The 24,365-nt window shown below is 37.5% G+C and overlaps 1 protein-coding gene across 1 annotated transcript in view; it reads left to right on the plus strand.

Annotated features, from left to right (window-relative positions):
* The window catches only part of LOC308339064 (disintegrin and metalloproteinase domain-containing protein 5-like), a gene marked incomplete at its 5' end in the record, with an annotated part of 157,507 nt that overhangs the window by 115,484 nt on the left and 17,658 nt on the right, over positions 1-24,365 (plus strand). Inside the window, 2 exons of the mRNA XM_080797436.1 lie at positions 17,787-17,877; positions 18,371-18,590. Of these exons, the coding sequence (XP_080653562.1) occupies positions 17,787-17,877; positions 18,371-18,590 (311 nt within the window). The remainder of the gene's footprint in view (positions 1-17,786; positions 17,878-18,370; positions 18,591-24,365) is intronic.

Consider the following 24,365-nt stretch of genomic DNA (forward strand, 5'->3'; position numbering starts at 1 on the left):
ACTTTTTCTTCCTTATTAATTTGAATACATTTTATATCTTTTGTTGCCTAACTGCTCTGGCTAGAATTTCTAGTAATATGTTGAATAACAGTGGTGAGAGTGGGATATTCTTTTTTTTTTAAGATTTATTTTTATTTTTATTTATTTGACAGACAGAGATCACAAGTAGGCAGAGAGGCAGGCAGAGAGAGGAAGGGAAGCAGGGTCCCTGCTGAGCAGACAGCCCAATGTGGGCCTTGATCCCAGGACCCTGGGATCATGACCTGAGCTGAAGGCAGAGGCTTTAATCCACTGAGCCACCCAGGCACCCGAGAGTGGGATATTCTTGTCTTATTCCTGATCGTAGAGGAAAAGTTGCTCAGTGTTTCACCATTGAGTATGAGGTTAGCTGTGGGTTTTTCATATATGATCTTTATTGTGTTGAGATAGAGCCCCTCTAAACCCACTTTATGGAAGGTTTGTATCATGCATTAATATACTTTGTCAAATGTTTTTTCTTCATCTAATGAGATGACCATATGATTTTTGTTCCTTGTTTTGTTAATGTGGTGTATCATATTGATTGATTTGTAAATAGCGAACCATCGCTGCATCCCTAGATGCACTTGATCATGATGAATGATCCTTTTCATATATTGTTGAATATGATTTGCTGATATTTTGTTGAGGATTTTGCATGTATGTCCCCCAGAGATATTGACCTATAGTTTTCCTTTTTGTGGTGTGTTTATGTGGTTTTGGTATCAAGCTGATAATGGTTGCAATAGAGTGTATTTTAAGCTTTCCTTCTATTTTTTGGAAGTTTGAGGAAAATAGGTATTAACTCTTCTTTAAATGTTTGATAAAATTCACCTATGAATCCTTCTAGATCCTGGACTTTTATGTTTTGGCAGTTTTTTGATTACTGATTCAATTTTAAGTGTGTTCAGATTTTCTGTTTCTTCTTGATTCAGTATTTATTTATTTATTTTTAACATATAATGTATTATTTGTCCCAGGGGTACTTGTCTGTGAATCATCAGGCTTACACATTTCACAGCCCTCACCATAGCACATACCCTCCCCAATGTCCATAACTCACCATCCCATCCCTACCCCACAACCTAACAGCGACCCTTTTGTTTTGTGAGATTAGGAGTCTCTTATGATTTGTCTCCCTCCTGATCCCATCTTGTTTTATTTTTTCCTTTCCTACCCAACACAGCCCCCCACCCTGCCTCTCAAATTCCTCATATCAGAGAGCTCATATGATAATTGTCTTTCTCTGATTGACTTATTTTGCTCAGCATAATACCCTCTAGTTCCATCCATGTTGTTGCAAATGGCAAGATTTCATTTCTTTTGATGGCTGCATAGTATTGCGTTGTGTATATATATACCACATCTTCATTATTCATTCATCTGTTGATGGACATCTAGGTTCTTTCCATAGTTTGGCTATTGTGGACATTGTTGCTATAAACATTCATGTGCACATGCCCCTTCGGATCACTACATTTGTATCTTTAGGGTAAATAACCAGTAGTGCGATTGCTGGATCAAAGGGAAGGTCTATTTTCAACTTTTTGAGAAACCTCCATACTGTTTTCCAGAGTGGCTACACCAGCTTGCCTTCCCACCAATAGTATAGGAGGGTTCCCCTTTCTCCACATCGTCGTCAACATCTGTCATTTCCTTATTTGTTAATTATAGCCATTCTGACTGGTGTGGGTTGGTATCTCATTGTGGTTTTGATTTGTATTTTTCTGATGCCGAGTGATGTGGGGCACCTTTTTATGTGTCTGTTGGCAGAAATGTCTGTTCATGTCTTCTGCCCAATTTTTGATTGGATTATTAGTTCTTTGGGTGTTGAGTTTGATAAGTTCTTTATAGGTTTTGGATATAGCCCTTTATTTGATCTGTCATTTGCAAATATCTTCTCCTATTCTGTCAGTTGTCTTTTGGTTTTGTGGACGGTTTCCTTGGCTGTGCAAAAGCTTTTGATCTTGATGAAGTCACAATAGTTCCGCTGTAATTTGTCAAATGCTTTTTCAGCTTCTATTGAGAGTATCATAGGGTTCTTGTTCTTTCTTTTATTATTGCATTGTATGACATTGATTGATTTGTGGATGTTGAACCAACCTTGCAGCCCAGGAATAAATCCCACTTGGCCATGGTGAATACTCCTTTCACGTATTGTTGGATCCTATTGGTTAGTATTTTAGTGAGAAGTTTTGTGTCTGTGTTCATCAAGGATATTGGCCTATAATTATCCTCTTTGATGGGGTCTTTATCTGGTTTTGGGATCAAGGTAATCCTGGCCTCATAAAATGAGTTTGGAAGTTTTCCTTTCATTCCTATTTTTTGGAGCACTTTCAGGAGAATAGGCATTAATTCTTCTTTAAATACTTGGTGGAATTCCCCTGGGAATTTGTCTGACCCTGGGGTGTTGTTTTTTTGGGAGATTTTTGTTGACTGCTTCAATATCCTTACTGGTTATGGGTCTGTTCAGGTTTTCTATTTCTTCCTGGTTCAGTTTTGGTGGTTTATATGTCTCTAGGAATGCATCCATTTCTTTCAGATTGTCATATTTGCTGGCATATATTGTGCATAATATGTTCTTATAATTGTTTGTATGTCTCTGGTGTTCATTGTGATCTCTCCTCTTTCATTAATGATTTTATTGATTTGGGTCCTTTCCTTTGCTTTTGGATAAGTCTGGGTAGAAGTTTGTTGATTTATTCTTTCAAAGAAGCAGCTTACAGTTTTGTTGATCTGTTCTACTATTTTTCTGGTTTTTATTTCATTGATTTCTGCTCTGATCTTTTACTATTTTTCTTCTCAGGCTGGGTTAGGCTTTATTTGCTGTTCCTTCCCAGCTCCTATAGGTGTAAGGTTAGGTTGTGTACTTGAGACCTTTCTTGTTTCTTGAGAAAGCCTTGTATTGCTATATACTTTCCTCTCAGGACTGCCGTTGCTGTGTCCCAAAGATTTTGAACAGTTGTGTTTTCATTTCCATTTGTTTCCATGAATTTTTTCAATTCTTCTTTAATTTCCTGGTTTACCCATTCATTCTTTAGAAGGATGCTGTTTATCCTATCTGCTATAATCTGCTCCAATATACCTTCTGCCCCTTCTTCCTTCTTCTTCTGGGATCCCAGTTACTCTAATATTATTTCTTCTTATGGTATCACTTATCTCTCAAATTCTCCCCTTGTGGACCAGTGGTTGTTTGTCTCTTGTTTGCACAGGTTCTTTATTCTCTGTCATTTGTTCTTCATATCACTAATTCTTTCTTCTGTCTCATTTATCCTACTAGTAAGAGTCTCCATTTTTTATTGCACCTCATTAATAGCTCTTTTGATTTCAACTTGGTTAGATTTTAGTTCTTTTATTTGTCCAGAAAGGGATTTTATTTCTTCAGAAGGGATTCTCTTATATCTTCCATGCTTTTTCTCGAGTCCAGCTAGCACCTTGATAGTAGTCATTCTGAACTCTAGTTTTGACAGCTTACTAATGTCAGTATTGGTTAGGTCCCTAGCTGTCAGTACTATCTCTTGTTCTTCTTTTGAGGTGAGTTTTTCCACCTTGTCATTTTATCCAGATAAGAATAGATGAATGAGAGAACAAAACACTAAAAGGGTGGCAAAACCCCAGAAAAATATTTGCCAACCAAATCAGAAGAGATCTTAAATGGGGGGAGAAGAATGGGGGAAAAATAAAAAATTAAAAATAAAAAACCATATATATTAGAATGTGAATAGAACAGAGCCACCCACATGATTTTGGGTGTATTCTGGTCTCTTAGAAGAAACTACCTCCCAACATTTTAAGGAAAGAAAAGTTTTTATATATGTATATATGTATATATATATGTATATATAAAAATATATTTATATATGATATATATTAATATATATATAAAAGCTTATATATATATATGAATATATATAACACAATGAAGGGATGGAATATTACTGTAAAGATGAAAGTTAAAAAGGATTCTAAAAAAAGGAATGGATAAGTTGGTTGGAAAAAGAAAAAAAAAAGGAGAGAATGTCATCAGCCTAGAGACTAGAACAAAGACATGCACTAGATTTGGGGTATATTTTGATATATTGGAAAAAATTGTATCCCAAAATTTTAAAGAAAAGAAACCTATATATATACAAAAAATAAGGCTAAACACAGTGAAGGAATAGAATATGACTATAACTATGAAAAAAAAAGATTTTTAAGATAAAATAATTTAAAAATATTAAAATAGGAAAAAGGAACAGCTAAAGAAAGTAGAATAAGAGAAAAATAAAATTAAAAAAGTTTACCTTTGAAAGACTAAAGAATAATGGGGAAAAAGCCATGAATTCTGTTTTACTTTCCCCTAGCTGTGGAGTTCTGCAGTTCTCATTGATCAATGAACGTGTTCTTGGCCAGATGTTCTTGCTGATCTTCTGTGGGAGGGGCCTGGCGCTATGATTCTTAAACGTCTTTGCCTGAGGCAGAATTGCACCACCTTTGCCAGGGGCCAGGCTAAGTAATCTGCTCGGGTTCACTCTTGGGAGCTTTTGTTCCCTGAATTCTTTCCTTGTAGCTTTGGAGGAAGGGAGCGAGGATGGTGGGCTCCCAATCTCTGGCACATAGGGGCTAAGAGCTTCGGGACCCACTCCTCAGTGCACCCTCAGAGAGAATCAGTCAATCCCCCCTGTCTCCCTGGCCTCTGGCTGCCATCCATGCTCACCCAGCCTGTGACCAAGGGTTTCTGTCTCTGGTGCACTACCCACCACAGCAGATTCCTGCAGTATACTCCCGCTCTGCTCCTCCTGGAGGAGGAAGGAGGGGGTCTCTCTGGATCTGCCACTTGTGGGGTCCCTGCTTGAAGAGCAGCAGCCCAACTGTGCCTTGGATCACAGTTTAAGGTAACCCTGAGCTGAGAGCCCACTGCTGGGCTCTGTCTCTGCAGCCAGCTTTCTTGCTCCGATACCTGGGAACTCTGCCACCGTCAGACATTTGCACTCTTTCTGTGACCCTGTGGGTCCTGAGACCACACTATCCCCACAAGGGCTCAAGCCCCCCTCCTAGCCTCTGGAGCAACATCCGTCAGTGGAGCACACTTCTAAACGTTCTGATTTTGTGCTCTGCTGCTCTCTCACTTGCCAGGAGCTGGCCCCTTCCCCCATATCTCTCTTCCCATATATTGCTTGGATTCACTTCTCTCCATGTCCTACCTTCCAGAAAGTGGTCGATTTTCTTTTCTAGAATTGCTGCTCTTCTCTTCTATCTCCTCTTCAGTTTGTAGGTGTTCAGAATGGTTTGATAACTATCTAGCTGAACTCCTGGCACCTGATGATATTTCAGTCTCTTACTCCTCTGCCATGTTGCTTCCTCTCTCTTTATTCAGTTTTGATAGATTGCATGTTTCTAGGAATTTATGTGGTTTTTTTGGGGGGAGGTTGTCCAGTTCATTGGCACATAACTTTTCAGTAGTCTCTTAAAATTCTTTGTATTTCTGTGATGTGAATTGTTACTTCTCCTCTTTCAATTCTGATTTTATTTACTTGAATCCTCTCTCTTTTTTTTCTTGTTGAGTATGGCTAAAGGTTTATCAATTTGGTTTATCTTTTCAAAGAACCAAGCAGCTCTTTATTTATTGGTATTTTATATCTTTTTAAATTCTTTTTTCATTTATTTCTACTCTGATCTTTATTCTTTCCTTCCTTCAAATAACCTTGGTCTTTGTTCTTGCAAGTTGAAGTGGGTGAAACTGGGTGGGGGGTGGTGTCCCAGGGCTCTCTGCACAGAGGGCACACTGGCAGCATAGCTGAAGCTGGGGGTGGTGCAGGCTATACTGTGCTAGGGCACTTTATGCAGACAGTACCCTGGCAGTGTAGCTGGAGCAAGACAGGGTTGGGGCTAGGCATCCCAGGGCACTCTGTAGGGGTAGCTCTTATGGGGTGACTGGAGCTGAAGCAGATTTACTATATGGTGGCTAACTGAAAAAAAAAAAAAAATATATATATATAATCACTCAGTGCTCATCACAACACATGCCCTCCTTAATACCCATCACCCAGCTACCCCATCCAATCACCCTCATCCCCTCTGTAACCCTCAGTTTATTTACTGGAATCCATAGTCCTTCACCATTTTTGCTTTTGATTCTTTTGCCTTTGGGGATGTGTCTTGAAAGAAGTTGCTGTGGCTGATGTTGAAGAAGTTACTGCCTATGTTCTCCTCTAGGATTTTGACAGATTCCTGTCTCACAATGAGGTCTTTCATCCATTTAGAGTTTATCTTTGTGTATGGTGTAAGAGAATGGTTGAGTTTCATTCTTCTGCATGTGGACATTCAGTTTTTCCAGCACCATTTATTGAAGATAATCTTTTTTCCATTGGATATTTTTTCCTGATTTGTTGAAGATTAGTTGACCATAGAGTTCAGGGTCCATTTCTGGAGTCTCTATTCTGTTCCATTGATCTATGTGTCTGTTTTTGTGCCAATATCATGCTGTTTTGATCACAGTTTTATAATATAGCTTAAAGTCAGGCTTAAAGCCCCCAGCTCCCCCCCACCAACATCTCCCTGGTGATTTGGGGTCTTTTCTGGTTCCATACAAATTTTAGGATTGTTTGTTCCAGCTCTGTGAAAAATGCCAGTGGTATTTTGATAGGGATAGCACTGAAAGTGTAGATTGTTATGGGCAGCATAGACATTTTAACAATGTTTATTCTTCTGATCCATGAGCACAGAATGTTTTTCCATCTTTTTGTGTCTTCCTCAGTTTCTTTCATAAGTGTTCTGTAGTTTCTAGAGTATAGTTCCTTTATCTCTTTGATTAGGTTTATTCCTAGGTATCTTATGGTATTTGGTACTATTGTAAATGGAATCCATTCCTTAATTTCTCTTTCTTCAGTTATATTGTTAGTGTATAGAAATGCAACTGATTTCTGTGCATTGATTTTGTATCCTGCCATGTTGCTGTATGAGTTCTAGTAATTTGGGGGTGGAGTCTTTTGGGTTTTCCATGGAAAGAACCATGTCATTTGTGAAGAAAGAGTTTGACTTCTTCTTTGCCAATTTGAGTACATTTTATTTCTTTTTGTTGTCTGATTGCTGAGGCTAGGCCTTCTAGTACCATGTTGAACAATAATGGTGAGAGTGAGCATCCCTGTCTTGTTCTTGAGAGCTTTCCTCCATTGAGAATGATATTCACAGTAGGCTTTTCATAGGTGGTTTTATTATGTTGAGGTATGTTCCCTCTATGCTTACACTCTGAAGAGTTTTAATCAGGAAAGTATGCTGTATTTTGTCAAATGCTTTTTCTGCATCAGTTGAAAAGATCATATGGTTCTTGTCTTTTTAAAAAATTAATGTGCTCTATCCCATTGATTGATTTATGAATGTTGAACCACCCTTGTATCTCAGGAATAAGTCCCACCTGGTTGTGATGTATAATCCTTTTAATATACTTGATCCTATTGGCTAGGATCTTGTTGAGTATTTTGGCATCCATGTTCATCAGGAATATTGGTCTGTAATTCTTTTTGATGGGGCCTTTGCCTCATTTTGGGATCAGGGTAATGCTGGCCTCATAGAATGAGTTTGGAAGTTTTCCTTCCATTTCTGTTTTTTGAAATAACTTCAGTAGAATAGTTATTATTTCTTCTTTAAATGTTTGGTAAAAATCCCCTGGTAAGCCATCTGGCCCTGGACTCTTGTGTTTTGGGAGATTTTTGATCACTGCTTCAATTTTTTTATTGGTTACTAGTCTATTTTGATTGTCTATTTCTTCCTGTTTCAGTCTTGGTAGTTATAAGTTTCCAAGAAGGCATCCATTTCTTCCAAGTTGTTTAATTTTTTTGGCATATATTGCTGATAATAATTTCTTATAATTGTTTCTAATTCCTTGGTGTTAATCATGATCTCTTCCCTTTCATTCATGATTTTATTGATGTGAGTCCTTTCTCTTTTCTTTTGGATAAGTCTGGCCAGAGTTTTATCGATTCATTCTTTCAAAGAACCAGCTTCTAGTTTTGTTGATCTGTTCTATTGTTTTTCTGGTTTCTATTTAATTGATCTCTGCTTTGATCATTATGATTTCTATTCTCCTGCTTGGTTTAGGCTTTATTTGCTGTTCTTTCTTCAGCTCCTTTAGGTGTAAGGTTAATTGTGCAGTTGGGATTTTTTTTACTTTTTTGAGGGAGGCTTGGATGGCTAGGTGTCTCCCCCTTAGGACTGTCTTTGCAGTATCCCATAGGTTTTAGACTGATGTGTTTTCATTTTCATTAGTTTCCATGAATTGTTTAAGTTCTTCTTTAATTTCCTGGTTGACCTAATCATTCTTTAGCAGGACGCTCTTTAACTTCCAAGTGTTTTAATTCCTTCCAAATTTTTTTCTTGTTCCAGTTTCAAAGCATTGCTGTCTGATAACATGCCTGGAATAATCTTTTGGTATGTTGAGACCTGATAGTAACCCAGTATGTAGTCTCTTAGAGAAAGTTCCATGTGTACTCAAGAAGAATGAGTATTCTTGTTTTAGGATGGAATGTTCTGTATATATCTATGAAGTCTATGTTTCTTTGTTGATCTTCTGATTATATGATCTGTCCATTCCTGAGTGTGGAGTGTTGAGGTCTCCTACTATTAATGTATTATTATCAATATGATTCTTTATTTTGGTTAATAGTTGTTTTGTGTAGTTGGCTGCTCCCATATTGGTGTATAGAAATTTATAAGTGTTAGAGTTTCTTGTTGGATAGACCCTTTAAATATAATATAGTGTCCCTCTATATTTCTTACTACAGTCGACTATGTCTGATAGAGGATTGCTACCCCAGTTTTTTTTTTTTTTTTTGAGGTCCGTTAGCATGGTATATGGTTTTCCATCCCCTCCCTTTCAATCTGTAGGTGTCTTTAGGTTAAAAACGAGTCACTTGTAGACAGAATGTGGTTGGGTCCTGATTTTTTATCCAGTCTGCAACACTGTGTTGTTTATTGGGAACCTTTAGCCCATTTAAATTTAGAGTGACTAATGAAAGATATGAATTTAGTGCCAGTGTATTGCCTGTTTCTATAGATTTTCTGTTTCTTTCTGGTCTATGTGACTCTTGGGGTCTCTTCATTTACAGAATCCCCCTTAATACTTCTTGCAGGCCTGGCTTGGTGGTTGGATATTCTTTCAGTTTCTGCCTATGCTGAAAGCTCTTTATCTCTGCATCAATTCTGAATGAAAACCTTGCTAGATAAAGTATTCTTGACTGCATGTTCTTTTCATTTAGTGCCCTGAATATGTCTTGCCAGCCCTTTCTGGCTTGCCAGCTCTCTGTGGACAGGTCTGACATTATTCTGATGTTCCTACGTCCATAGGTAAGAAATCTCTTCCTGCTAGCAGCTCTCAGGGTAGCTTCCTTGGCTCTAAGGTTTGCAAGTTTTACTATTATATGCTGGGGTGTTGGTCTATTTTTTTAAAAAATATTTTTATTTATTTATTTGACAGAGAGAGATATCACAAGTAGGCAGAGAGAGAGGGAAGCAGACTCCCCGCTGAGCAGAGAACCTGATGTGGGGCTCGATCCCAGGACACTGAGACCATGACCTGGGCCGAAGGCAGAGGCTTAACCCACTGAGCAACCCAGGCGCCCCTGTTGGTCTATTTTTATTGATCTTGGGAGAGGTCCTCTCTGCCTCTTGAACATGAATCCTTATTTCCTTTCCCAGATTAGGGAAGTTCTCAGCTATGATTTTCTCAATCATACCTTCTTATCATTTCTCTCTCGCTACCCCCTCAGGGATCCTAATAATTATGACATTGGAACATTTCATGGTATCATTGATCTCTCTAAGTCTGTTCTCACAGGCTTCTAGCCACTTGTCCCTCTCTTCCTTAGCTTCCTTCCTTTCTATCAGTTTATCTGCTAGATCACTAATTTGTTCTTATGCCTCATTTACCTTGGATGTTAGAGTATCCAGTTTAGACTGCATCTAATTCATAGCATTTTCTACTTTGGCCTGATTATATTTCATTTCTGCCCTTAGAGATTCTATATTGTTACTAATGCTTTTCTCAAGCCTAACTATTGACTTCATAATTGCTACCCTGAAATCTATCTCTGACATTTTGTTTATATCCATATCCATTAGATCTGTGGCAGAGCCATTGTCTCTGTTTTTTTTCTTTGTTGGGAGATCCTCCTCGTGATTTTGTTGAGGGATGGTTAAGAGAATGTGCAGAGGGGGAGGAGTCAAGATGGTGGAGAAGTAGCAGGCTGAGACGACAGCGGGTAGCAGGAGATCAGCTAGATAGCTTATCTAACCATTGTGAACACCTACAAATCCAATGGGAAATCGAAGAGAAGAAGAGCAACAATTCTAGAAAAAGAAAAACGATCACTTTCCGAAAGGTAGGACCTGCAGAGAAGTGAATCCAAAGCGATGGGAAGATAGACTGAGGAGGGAGGGGCCGGCTCCCGGCAAGCGGCGGAGCAACAGAGCACAAAATCAGGACTTTGAAAAGTCTGCTCCATGGAGGGACATCATTCCAGAGGCTAAACTGGGGGGAAACCCATGCGGGGTCAGTGTAACCCCAGGTCCTGCGAGGTCACAGAAGGACCGGGGGTGTCTGAGTGCCACAGAGCTCGCACGTATTAGAGTGGGGAATCTGGCTACAGCAACAAAGCCGAAGAGTGAGCTCTCAGTTCGGGGTTACCTTGAGCCGGTCACAGGTTGGTGGGCTCGGAGTGCGGCCGGAGGCCACGGAGATGGAAGCGACTGGGCACTTTTCTCCTAGTGTGAGCAATTGAGCGCTTTCCTCCAGGTGCGACCGCAGGCCAGGGAGGTGGGGCAGTTGGGCACTTTTCTCTGAGGGTGCCCTAGGAGCGGGACCCCAAGCTCTCAGCTCCTCTGGGCCAGAGATTGGGAGGCCACCATCTTCATTCCCGTTCTCCAGAACTCTACAGAAAGTGCTCAGGGAACAAAAGCTCCTGAAAGCAAACCCGTGCGTATTACTTAGCCCGGCCCCTGGTAAGGGCGGTACAATTCTGCCTGGGGCAAAGACACTTGAGAATCACTACAACAGGCCCCTCTCCCAGAAGATCAACAAGAACCCAGCCAAGACCAACTTCACTCACCAAGAACAGCAGAATTCCAGAGGAAGAGAAAGCAAATCTTATCTGGACAAAATGATAAGGCAGAAAAACTCACCACAAAAAAAAGAACAAGAGGCCGTACCGAAGGCTGGAGACCTAATCAATACGGACATTGGTAACATGACAGATCTAGAGTTCACAATGACGATTCTCAAGGTTCTAGCCAGGCTCGAAAAAGGCATAGAAGATATTAGAGAAGCCCTCTCCAGAGAGATAGAAGCCCTTTCTGGAGAAATAAAAGAACTAAAATCTAAACAAGTTGAAATAAAAAAAGCTATTAATGAGGTACAATAAAAAATGGAAGCTCTTACTGCTAGGATAAATGAGGCAGAAGAAAAAATTAGTGACATAGAAGACCAAATGACAGAGAATAAAGAAGCTGAGCAAAAGAGAGACAAACAAATACTGGACCACGAGGAGAGAATTCGAGAGATAAGCGACACCATAAGACGACACAACATTAGAATAATTGGGATTCCAGAAGAAGAAGAAAGAGAGAGGGGAGCAGAAGGTATATTGGAGAAAATTATTAGAGAGAATTTCCCCAATATGGCAAAGGGAACAAACATCAAAATCCAGGAGATGCTAAGAACGCCCCTCAAAATCAATAAAAATAGGTCCACACCTCGTCACCTGATAGTAAAATTTACAAGTCTTAGCGACAAAGAGAAAATCCTGAAAGCAGCCCGGGAAAAGAAGTCTGTAACATACAAGGGTAAAAACATTAGATTGGCAGCGGATCTATCCACAGAGACTGGCAGGCCAGAAAGAACTGGCATGATATATTCAGAGCACTAAACGAGAAAAACATGCAGTCAAGAATACTATATCCATCTAGGCTATCATTGAAAATAGAAAGAGAGATAAAGAGCTTCCAGGACAAACAAAAGCTGAAAGAATTTGCAAACACCAAACCAGCTCTACAGGAAATATTGAAAGGGGTCCTCTAAGCAAAGAGAGACCCTAAAAGTAGTAGATCAGAAAGAAACAGAGACAATATACAGTAACAGTCACCTTACAGGCAATACAATGGCACTAAATTCATATCTCTCAATAGTTGCCCTGAATGTTAATGGGCTCAATGCCCCAATCAAAAGACACAGGGTATCAGAATGGATAAAAAAACAAAACCCATCAATATGCTGCCTACAAGAAACTCATTTTAGACCCGAAGACACCTCCAGATTTAAAGTGAGGGGGTGAAAACAATGTACCATGCTAATGGACATCAGAAGAAAGCTGGGGTGGCAATCCTTATATCAGATCAATTAGATTTTAAGCCAAAGACTATAATAAGAGATGAGGAAGGACACTATATCATACTCAAAGGGTCTGTCCAACAAGAAGACCTAACAATCTTAAATATCTATGCCCCTAACATGGGAGCAGCCAACTATATAATAGTTATTATATAACTATTATAATAATTATATAACTATATTATATAACTATAACAAAATCAAAGAAATATGTCGACAGTAATACAATAATAGCAGGGGACTTTAACACTCCCCTCACTGAAATGGACAGATGATCTAAGCAAAAGATCAACAAGGAAATAAAGGCCTTATTTATAGATCTGTGATGGACATCACAGATCTATTCAGAACGTTCCATCCCAAAGCAACAGAATATACATTCTTCTCTAGTGCACATGGAACATTCTCCAGAATAGACCACATCCTGGGTCATAAATCAGGTCTCAACCGATATCAAAGGATTGGGATCATTCCCTGCATATTTTCAGACCACAATGCTCTGAAGCTAGAACTCAATCACAAGAGGAAATTTGGAAAGAACGCAAATACATGGAGACTAAACAGCATCCTTCTAAAAAATGAATGGGTCAACCAGGAAATTAAAGAAGAATTGAAAAAATTCATGGAAACAAGTGATAATGAAAACACAATGGTTCAAAATCTGTGGGACACAACAAAGACAGTCCTGAGAGGAAATTATATAGCAGTACAAGCCTTTCTCAAGAAACAAGAAAGGTCTCAAATACACAACATAATCCTACACCTAAAGGAGCTGGAGAAAGAACAACAAAGAAAGTCTAAACCCAGCAGGAGAAGAGAAATCATAAAGATCAGAGCAGAAATCAATGAAATAGAAACTAAAAAATACAATAGAACAAATCAACGAAACTAGGAGCTGGTTCTTTGAAAGAATTAATAAGATTTACAAACCCCTGGCCAGACTTATCAAAAAGAAAAGAGAAAGGATGCAAATAAATAAAATCATGAATGCAAGAGGAGAGATCACAACCAACACCAAAGAAATACAAACAATTATAAGAACATACTACGAGGAACTCTACGCCAACAAATTTGACAACCTGGAAGAAATGGATACATTTCTAGAGACATAAAAACTACCACAACTGAACCAGGAAGAAATAGAAAACCTGAACAGACCCATAACCAGTAAGGAGATTGAAACAGTCATCAAAAATCTCCAAAAAAACAAAAGTCCAGGACCAGACGGCTTCCCAGGGGAATTCTACCAAACATTTAAAGAAGAATTAATTCCTATTCTCCTGAAACTGTTCCAAAAAATAGAAATGGAAGGAAAACTTCCAAACTCAGTTTATGAGGCCAGCATCACCTTGATCCCCAAACCAGACAAAGATCCCATCAAAAAAGAGAATTACAGACCAATATCCTTGATGAACACAGATGCGAAAATTCTCACCAAAATACTGGCCAATAGGATCCAACAGTACATTAAAAGGATTATTCACCACGACCAAGTGGGATTTATTCCAGGGCTGCAAGGTTGGTTCAACATCCACAAATCCATCAGTGTGATACAATACATTAATAAAAGAAAGAACAAGAACCATATGATACTCTCAATAGATGCTGAAAAAGCATTTGACAAAGTGCAACATCCCTTCCTGATCAAAACTCTTCAAAGTGTAGGGATAGAAGGCACATACCTCAATATTATCAAAGCCATCTATGAAAAACCCACTGCAAATATCATTCTCAATGGAGAAAAACTGAAAGCTTTTCTGCTAAGGTCAGGAACATGGCAAGGATGTCCGTTATCACCACTGCTGTTCAACATAGTACTAGAAGTCCTAGCCTCAGCAATCAGACAACAAAAAGAAATTAAAGGCATCCAAATTGGCAAAGAAGAAGTCAAACTATCACTCTCTGCAGATGATATGATACTGTATGTGGAAAACCCAAAAGGCTCCACTCCAAAACTGCTAGAACTTGTACAGGAATTCTGTAAAGTGTCAGGGTATAAAGTCAATGCACAGAAATAAGTTGCATTTCTTTACACTAACAACAAGACAGAAGAAAGAGAAATTGAGGAGTCAGTCCCATTTACAACTGCACCCAAAACCATAAGATACCTAGGAATAAACCTAACCAAAGAGGCAAAGAATCTATACTCAGAAAACTATAAAGTACTCATGATAGAAATTGAGGAAGACACAAAGAAATGGAAAAATATTCCATGCTCATGGATTGGAAGAACAAATATTGTGAAAATGTCTATGCTACCTAAAGCAATCTACACATTTAAGGCAATCCCTATCAAAATCCTATCCATTTTTTTCAAAGAAATAGAAGAAATAATCCTAAAATTTATATGGAACCAGAAAAGACCTCGAATAGCCAAAGGAATATTGAAAAAGAAAGCCAAAGTTGGTGGCATCACAATTCCAGACTTCAAGCTCTATTACAAAGCTGTCATCATCAAGACAGTATGGTACTGGCACAAAAATAGACATATAGATCAATGGAACAGAATAGAGAGACCAGAAATAGACCCTCAACTCTATGGTCAACTAATCTTCGACAAAGCAGAAAGGAATGTCCAATGGAAAAAAGACAGCCTCTTCAACAAATGGTGCTGGGAAAATTGGACAGCCACATTGAGAAAAATGAAATTGGACTATTTCTTTTCACCACACATGAAAATAGACTCAAAATGGATGAAGGACCTCAATGTGAGAAAGGAATCCATCAAAATCCTTGAGGAGAACGCAGGCAGGAACCTCTTTGACCTCAACCGCAGCAACTTCTTCCTAGGAACATCTCCAAAGGCAACAGAAGCAAGGTCAAAAATGAACTATTGGGATTTCGTCAAGATCAAAAGCTTTTGCACAGCAAAGGAAACAGTCAACAAAACCAAAAGACAACTGACAGAATGGGAGAAGATATTTGCAAATGACATATCAGATAAAGGGCTAGTATCCAAAATCTATAAAGAGCTTAGCAAACTCAACACCCAATGAACAAGGAATCCAATCATGAAATGTGTAGAGGACATGAACAGACATTTCTGCAAAGAAGATATCCAGATGGCCAACAGATACATGAATAAATGCTCCACATCACTCGGCATCAGGGAAATACAAATCAAAACCACAATGAGATACCACCTCACACCAGTCAGAATGGCTAAAATTAACAAGTCAAGAAATGACAGATGCTGGCGAGGATGCGGAGAGAGGGGAACCCTCCTACACTGTTGGTGGGAATGCAAGCTGGTGCATCCACTCTGGAAAACAGTGTGGAGGTTCCTCAAAAAACTGAAAATAGAGCTACCCTATGACCCAGCAATTGTACTACTGGGTATATATCCTAAAGATACAAACATGGTGCTCCGAAGGGGAACATGTACCCGAATATTTATAGCAGCAATGTCCACAATAGCCAAACTATGGAAAGAACCTAGGTGTCCATCAACAGATGAATGGATAAAGAAGAAGTAGTATATATACACAATGGAATACTATGCAGCCATCAAAAGAAATGAAATCTTGCCATTTGCGATGACATGGATGGAACTAGAGGGCATTATGCTTAGCAAAATAAGTCAATTGGAAGAAGACAACTATCATATGATCTCCCTGATATGAGGAAGTGTAGATGCAATGTGGGGTGGTTGGGGGGGGTAGGGAAAGAAAAAATGAAAGAAGATGGGATTGGGAGGTAGAGAAACCATAAAAGACTCAATCCCAAAAAACAGACTGAGGGTTTCTGGGGGGAGCGGGACGGGAGAGGGTGGTGGGGATATGGACATTGGGGGAGGGTATGTGCTATGATGAGTGCTGTGAAATGTGTAAACCAGGTGATTCACAGACCTGTACCCTTGGGATAAAAATACATTATATGGTTATTAAAATAAATAAATTAATTTAAAAAAAGAGAGAATGTGCAGAGTTCTAAATATCAACCACAACCCAAGCAAGAGGCATCTTAGGAAAATCTGGAGTGGTCAGAAGCCACCACTGAAAAAGCAAAGCCAAAATAAAACACAAGAATAAAATTTGTAAAATTTTAAAATTAAAAAAGGTAAAAATTAAAAAAAAAAAGAATAAAGAGGGCAATCTTTCAGTGTGGACAAAGTAGGGTGTTTAAGTTGTTCCTGGGAGTTTTTGTTCTGTTTGTTAGAGTACACTACTTCCCAAAATTACAGGGAAAGTAAAACTTGTATATATATATAAAGGTAATATTGAATAGGGAGAAAAGGTCTACCCTGAAGCATATATCTATAAAAAAATATAGATGTGGAAAAGTACAAGTTAAAAAAAGCTACTATGAAATTTAAGTTGATATATTGAACATGCAGTTGAAACGAGAAAAAGGTTAAAAAAACAAACAAGAAAAAGATGGGATGTAGGTTATATATTGCTAAGAATAAAAAGAAAAAGAAACTTGTATCTGAAAAATAAACAAGCCATGAGGCAACGACTGGAGCTCAATACACTATTTTCGCCAGTGTTGGGATTTTACAGTTTTATAGGGACATACAACTGTCATCCTCTTGTTCTTCCAGTAGGTCTTCTGGGGGCTGGGGCTGCTGTTGTTTCTCAGGCAACCTGCTTGGGAAGAGTTGTCCTGCCTCCTGTTGGGAGGATGAGATCAGTGGAGACTGGTTTTTTGAGATTTCGTTCTCTGTCTGCTTTCTGTGCCTCCTTGAGAATCAGAGCAAAAATGGTCACACCCAAACCTCTGGCCCAGAGCAGAGAAATTAAAGTTGGTTGTCTTCACTGTACCCTCCAGGACAAACCTTCTCTGTTTCTCTGTGTACTGCAGAAAGCCGCAGCCTCTCATAATTCATGCCCACAGTGATTCTCTGAGGTCGTCCCAGGGGCCTGGGAGTGTTCATGTCCTTTGTGCTTCTAAAACTGCCCAGGGCCCCAGGCTCATGCATGCACCTGCAGCTCCTGGATCCTGCCTGGGCACTGCACTAAAACCCTTTCCCAGGCATTACTGCTGTTCGGACCCTAGCAGAGGACACTTTTGTGCTCTGGTGTTACATCACTCTCCAGAAGCCAGTTTATAGAGGCTCCCTCACCCTTCTGTTTATCTTCCAATATCTCCCTGAAGCTTCATAACTCTGCCCTTCCTACCTTGCGACAGGCAGCGCTTTTCTGCTTGTAGATCTTACATCTCAGGCTGATTTTGTGGATGTTCAGAATGGTTTGGTAGATATCCAGCTAAATTCAGGGGACTGATTGAAATGGGGTCCCTACTCTTCTGTCATCTTGCCTCCCCCAAAGCTACATGAGCAACTTTTTAATGCTAGGTAATTATAAACCTCCTTAGCTGTCACATTATTAATTTCCAAAGTGAGTTTATTTCTACAATGATTATTGGAATTATGTACTATAATTTATATAAGTTTTTTTTCTTTTAGCTTCTAGAGGTGGTCCATTTGCTTGTTATGATGAAGTAAATACGAGAGGAGATAGATATGGAAACTGTGGCCGAGATTTTTGCAGTTATCCGTATGTATTTAGAAATTTATAATTTTGTTTCAGATGTAGGTTATATATTGCTAAGATCCTAGAATATATGGCAGTTTATCACAGGTTTCTTTGTTTTATGATCTGAACTGAACAGTATTACCCATTGCCTACAAATGATATGTATTCAGTGCCTATAATGTTACAACAATTATGTTTGTAGTGAGAATTATTTATTTTACTAATGAAAGAATTGAAGACTGGTGATTTGCTCAAATTTAAGAAGCTAATATAAGACAAGCCAGGGCTGTCAGGTTGCAGGTATCATTAATTTTTCCCTTAGCACATAGACTCACAGAACAAAAATGGCCACATCATACATAAATCAGTGTGCTCAAAAAGTTTTCTGAGAGAATATTGTTGACACCTGGAGTTAAATTAGTAAGGCTTTTTTTTTTTTTAACTTAGGTATATCAGGAATCTATGTTATTTCAGTAAATAATAAGAGAATTTTTTCTCTGCCCTATGATTCTAGTAATCTTCTATGTGGAAAATTAGTTTGTGCCTGGCCACACAAAACATTAATATCACGTGCAAATTTATCTGTGATTTATACACATGTCCAAGATGAAATATGTGTATCTACATTTCGACCCAATGAAAAGTTACCTAAAAATTCATGGACAACATATGAAAATCCTGAAGATAGAGATGATACATTTGTACAAGATGGCACTGTGTGTGGTCCTGAGATGGTAATTAGAACTACAAAATTTCAAGTGTTTTAACAACTATTTTTTACAATACACCAAGCAATTCATTGTTAAACAGCCTTGTTGAAATATTGTTTACTATAATAGTCATTCATGATATATAAAATTCATTGCTTTTGGTTAATGTATCACCACATCCAGTTTTAGAACATACTATAACTCTTGACCATAAGCAACATATCCAATTTTCCCAGTTATTAACATCTAATAGTAATATGGTACATTTGTTATAGTTAATGAACTAGCAATGCTTATATATTATATTAAATAAATTCCACACTTCATTCAGATTTCTTTTACCTAATATCTTTTCCAGGATTCCACCCAGAATACCACATTACATTTATCAATTATGTATTCATAGACTTCTCTTGACAGTGATGGTTTCTCCTAATTTCTTTGTTTTTGATGGCCTTAACGGTTTCAAGAACTGGTCAGGTATTCTGTAGTATATCCCTCATGTTAAGATTTGTCTGCTGTTTCTCTTATGATTTGGCTGGGTTTATGTATTTTTGGGAGGAAGACCTCAGAGGTAAAGTATCTTTCATCATATCATTATCAAGTGTTGATGTTAACCTTGATCGCCTGCCTGAAGTAATATTTGTCAATTTTCTCACTGTTAAGTTACTCTTTACTTCCCTTTCCATATTGTACTTCCCTGAAAGAAGTTACTTTGCATAGCTCATACTTAAGGAATAGGAAGTTATATTTCACTTTCTTGGGGGCTCAGTAGTTACATAAATTATTTTTAATTCCTCTGCACCAAAGGTTTGTCTGTTCTCCATTTATTTATTCAGTCATTTATTTGTAACATTGTAGACTCTTGGATGTTTATGTTATTATGGTCTGGGTTATAATCCAGTACTACTTTATTGATTTCATTGTTCAAATTTTTCTAACTTTGGCCATTGGGAGTTCTTTCAGTCAACTGGTGTCTCTTTGGCAAACTCTTAACACTGTGAGAGGTTTTTTTTTTTCCTTTTTTCTTTTTGAGTGCTTTCTTACCTTCTAGAATCACAAGATGTTCTACATTTATACTGAATGTTTTTTTGCCCCAGTTCCTAAAATCAGCCATTCTCCAAGGAACCCTGGTTCATTGAAATGGGAAATAGTATTTAGAAACCAAGATCTAGGTATTAATTTTCCTTTCTGTTATTGGGAGTGTCACTTCTTGCTCCATCAATAGACAGAGCTAGGAAATGTATATCTATATCTACATAGGATTCAAGCATATGAAAACATATAGATACATATAACATGAATATATGTATATATGTATACATATATATATACTCACACTCATATATTGTATATATATTTCTATATATACATATCTACATTACAAAGCATGAGGTCAAAATTATACTTTCAAATTGAATCCACAATATAGGTTTCATTCTAGCCTCTGTATCTTTTCATATTTTTGACTTTTTTCTATGATAGTGATATACTTTGACACTTTCTTTGACAGTTATCTATATAAATTCCATCCTTGGATGCCTTTGGAATGCACACTAAACTATCTCAGAATTGCTAGATCATTCCACTGTGAAATTCTTGCCCTTAGCATGATGTGTATGTAAAAATATTTTATTCAAGAATTATTTGGGGTTTATTCACTTTTCTTCTTAATGTGGTTAGATTGTTCATTTGAAAAACAGTAAGTTTTTTGGATTTCTCCCTGTCCTGTTCATTTTATTTTAGCTTAGTTTCTGATATATGAAATATAAAATGATTTTTAAGATTTAAAACTATAAGGGCAACTGGGTGACTCTGTCAGTTAAGTACCCAACCCTTGATTTTAGCTCAGGTTGTAATCTCAGGGTTGTGAGACTGAGCCTTGAGACTGGGTCTGTGCTCAGTATGAGTCTGCTTGTGTCTTTCCCTCTGTTCCTAAACCCCCACTACTGGGGCACCTGGGTGGCTCAGTGGGTTGAGGCCTCTGCCTTCAGCTCAGGTCATGATCCCAGCGTCCTGGGATCGAGCCCCGCATCGGGCTCTCTGCTCAGCAGGGAGCCTGCTTCCTGCCTTCTCTCTCTGCCTGCCTCTATGCCTACTTGTGATCTGTCTGTCAAATAAATAAATAAAATCTTTAAAAAAAAAAAAAAACCCACTACTATGCACATGTGCCCTCTTTCTCCCAAATAAATAAAATCTTTAAAAAAATTTTTTAAAAAGATTCAAAACTATATATGGTTATACTCAGAGAATTATCCATTCCCATCCCTGTAAACCCTGTAAACCTTCTATCCATTCTCATTTCTCTCCCCTACTCCTAGTAGAGAAACAATTAGTTTTCATTATTAGTTTCTATTATTGTAGTTTTTTAGTTTTAGTTATCTTACCTTTTATTTTTTGCACAATGGAGCAGATATGTACATTTCTTATACCTCCTTATACCTCCTTTGTTAAACAAAAAGTAGTATTACATACTATAAATGATTCTGCACTTTTTTTTTTTGCTTAACACATTTTGTGGTGATTAATTTACATCAGTTCTAAAGTGCTTCCTTATTTCCTGAATTTTATTTGATTTATTAAAATTAATGCAAGTTTTCATTTTGAAATAATACACACACATCAAAAATGACTGGAAAATACAGAAAAGGAAAAAAATCATTCAAAGTATCATCACCTAGAGATAAATTCTCTTTATATTTCAGAACATGTATTTCCAGTATTTTTTGTGTTTATAGCATTTTTTAACTGTCTTAATATTATGAAATTAATAGAAATATAAATTATAAAGATACTATACCTCTGAATAATTTTTGAAATGGAGAAAAATATAAATAAGGAAAACCATTACACAGAATTTGTTTACACAGAATTAGTCACAGTTATTGGTGGTCTTTTTTTTTCTTTAATTAAACTTTTTAATTTTGAAGTAACTATACTTTAATAGAAAGTAAAATACGTTAGAGAGGTCCTGTCTATCCTACACCCAGATTGTCTTAATATCTTTAACCTGTAAAATATAAAAAACAGGAAATTGACTTTGGTAGAAACCTTATATAGATTTCATCTCGTTTTACAAGAATGTGTATGTGTGTGTGTGTTGTCTGTGTGTAGTTCTGTGCAATTATATAACATGTATAACCATGGAACCACCATCACAGTCAAAATACAAAACTGTTCCATCCACCAAAATGGAACTCCGTCATGGCTTCATTTTGTAGTCATACCTTTCCCTTGTGTACCTAATGCTCTGTTCTAATCAGTTCTCTATCTCTATAATTCTGTCACTTGGAGAATGTTATATTAGTAGAATTATCTAAAAATCTCTAGAGATTAGTTTTTTTCAACCAGCATAATATCCTTGGGGTCTATCTAGAAAGCCACATGTATCAATGGTTCATATTTAGTGTTGAAATATTCCATTACATGAATACACCATAGTTTGCCTAACATTCATTCTTTTTTTAGTGTAAGTTTTTATATTTTTATTTTATTATTATGTTCAGTTAGCCAACGTATAGTAGTATATCATTACTTTTTGATGTAGTATTCGATTCATTAGTTGCATATAATGCCCAGTGCTCATCACAACATGTGCCCTCCTTAATACCCATCACCTCACTATCCCATCTCCCCACCCCCACCTATCTGAAACCCTCAGTTTATTTCTCAGGGTCCAGAGTCTCTCAAGGTTTGTCTCCCACACTGATTTCTTCCCCCTCAGTTTGTCCTCCCTTTCCTTATGGTCCTATGTGCTATCCACGTATGAGTGAAACCATATGATAATTGTCTTTCTCTGCTTGACTTATTTCACTTAAAGAAATAGGTCTATGTTATCTTGGCTCAACTCAAAATCATAATGAATTGTTATTTGATTATTGTTCCATTTTTTTATATTTCCTATAAATTCTACTTTATAATTTTTTGGTCCAAAATTATTTCTTTTTTGTGTGTGCATGACTTCCTGACACCATAGAAATACAAGGGACTATAAGAGAATATTATGAAAAATTATATGTCAACAAACTGGACAACCTAGAAGAAAAAGATGAATTCCTAGAAACATATAAACTACCAAAGTTGAACCAGAAAGCCCACTGCCATGGTACTGGCACAAAAATAGACACGAGAAATGGAAAATTTGAGAAATGGAAAATTTGAACAACCTGATTATCAGCAATGAAATTGAATCAGTAGTCAAAAAAAAAAACCCCAAAAAAACAAAAGCCCAAGACCAGATGGATTTACAGGTGAATTCTACCAAACATTTAAAGAAAGTTTCATACCTATACTTTTCAGAATTTTACAAAAAATAGAAATGGAAGGAAAGCTCCCAAATTTATACTATGAGGCTGGCATTACCCTGATTCCAAAACCAGATAAAGACACTACAAAAGAACTACTGCCAATGTTCCTGATGAACAACTCAACAAACATCCTCAACAAAATGTTAGCAAACCAAATCAAACAGTGCATTCACCATGATCACGTGGGATTTATTCCTGGGTTGCAAGGGTGTTCAACATTGGCAAATCAATCAACATGATATATAACATCAATAAAATAAAAGATAAAACCCATACGATCATTTCAATACATGCGGAAAAGGGATTTGATGAAGTACAACATCCATTCATGATAAAAACCCTTCACAAAATGGGTTTAGAGGAAAGACGACTCAACATAATAATGGCCACATCTGAAAAACGCACAGCTAATGTAATATAATCCTCAATGGGGAAAAACAGAGCTTTTCCTTTATGGTCAGGATAAAGACAAGAATGTCCTTTCTCACTTTTATTCGACATAGTACTGGAAGTCCTAGCCATAGCAATCAGACAAGAGAAAGGAATAAAAGGCATCCAAATTGATAGGGAAGAGGTAAAACTTTCACTATTTGCAGATGACATGATATTATATATAGAAAGCCCTGAAGACTCCACCAAAAAATTACTAGGACTGATAAATGAATTCAGTGTGATCACAGTATACAAAATCAATGTATAGAAGCCTGTTGCGGGGCACCTGGGTGGCTCAATGGATTAAGCCTCTGCCTTCGGTTCAGGTCATGATACCAGGGTCCTGGGATCAAGCCCCGCATCGGGCTCTCTGCTCAGCAGGGAGCCTGCTTCCTCCTCTCTCTCTCTCTCTGCCTGTCTCTCTGCCTACTTGTGATCTCTGTCTGTTAAGTAAATAAATAAAATCTTTTAATAAAAAAAAAGAAGCCTGTTGCATTTCTAAACACTAATGATCAAGCAGTAGAAAAGAAATGAAAACAATCCCATTTACAGTTGCACCAAAAATAATAAAGTAGCTAGGAATAAACTTAACCAAAGAGGTGGAAACTTGTCCTCTGAAAACTATAAAATACTGATGAAAGAAAATGAAGATGACACAAAGAAATGGAAAGACATTCCATGTTCATGGATTGGAAGAACAAATACTGTTAAAATGTCTATACTATCCTAAGCAATCTACAGATTTAATGCAATCCCTATCAAAACAGCACTTTTTTTTTTTAAACAGAACTAGAAAAGAACAGTCTTAAAATTTGTATGGAACCACAAAAGACTCTGAATAGCCAAAACAATCTTGAAAAGGAAAAACAAAACTGGAGGTATAATTCCAGACTGCAAGTTTTATTACAAAGCTGTAGTGATCAAGACAACATGGTACTGGCACAAAAATAAACACCTAGATCAATGGAACAGTATAGAAGCCCAGAAATAAACCCACAATTATATGGTGATCTTCCAAAAAAGGAAGAAAGAATACCTAATGGGAAAAAGTCTCTTCAAC

The sequence above is a fragment of the Martes martes genome (assembly GCF_963455335.1).
Source record: "Martes martes genome assembly, chromosome: 2".
In the NCBI taxonomy this organism is placed as follows: Eukaryota; Metazoa; Chordata; class Mammalia; order Carnivora; family Mustelidae; genus Martes; species Martes martes.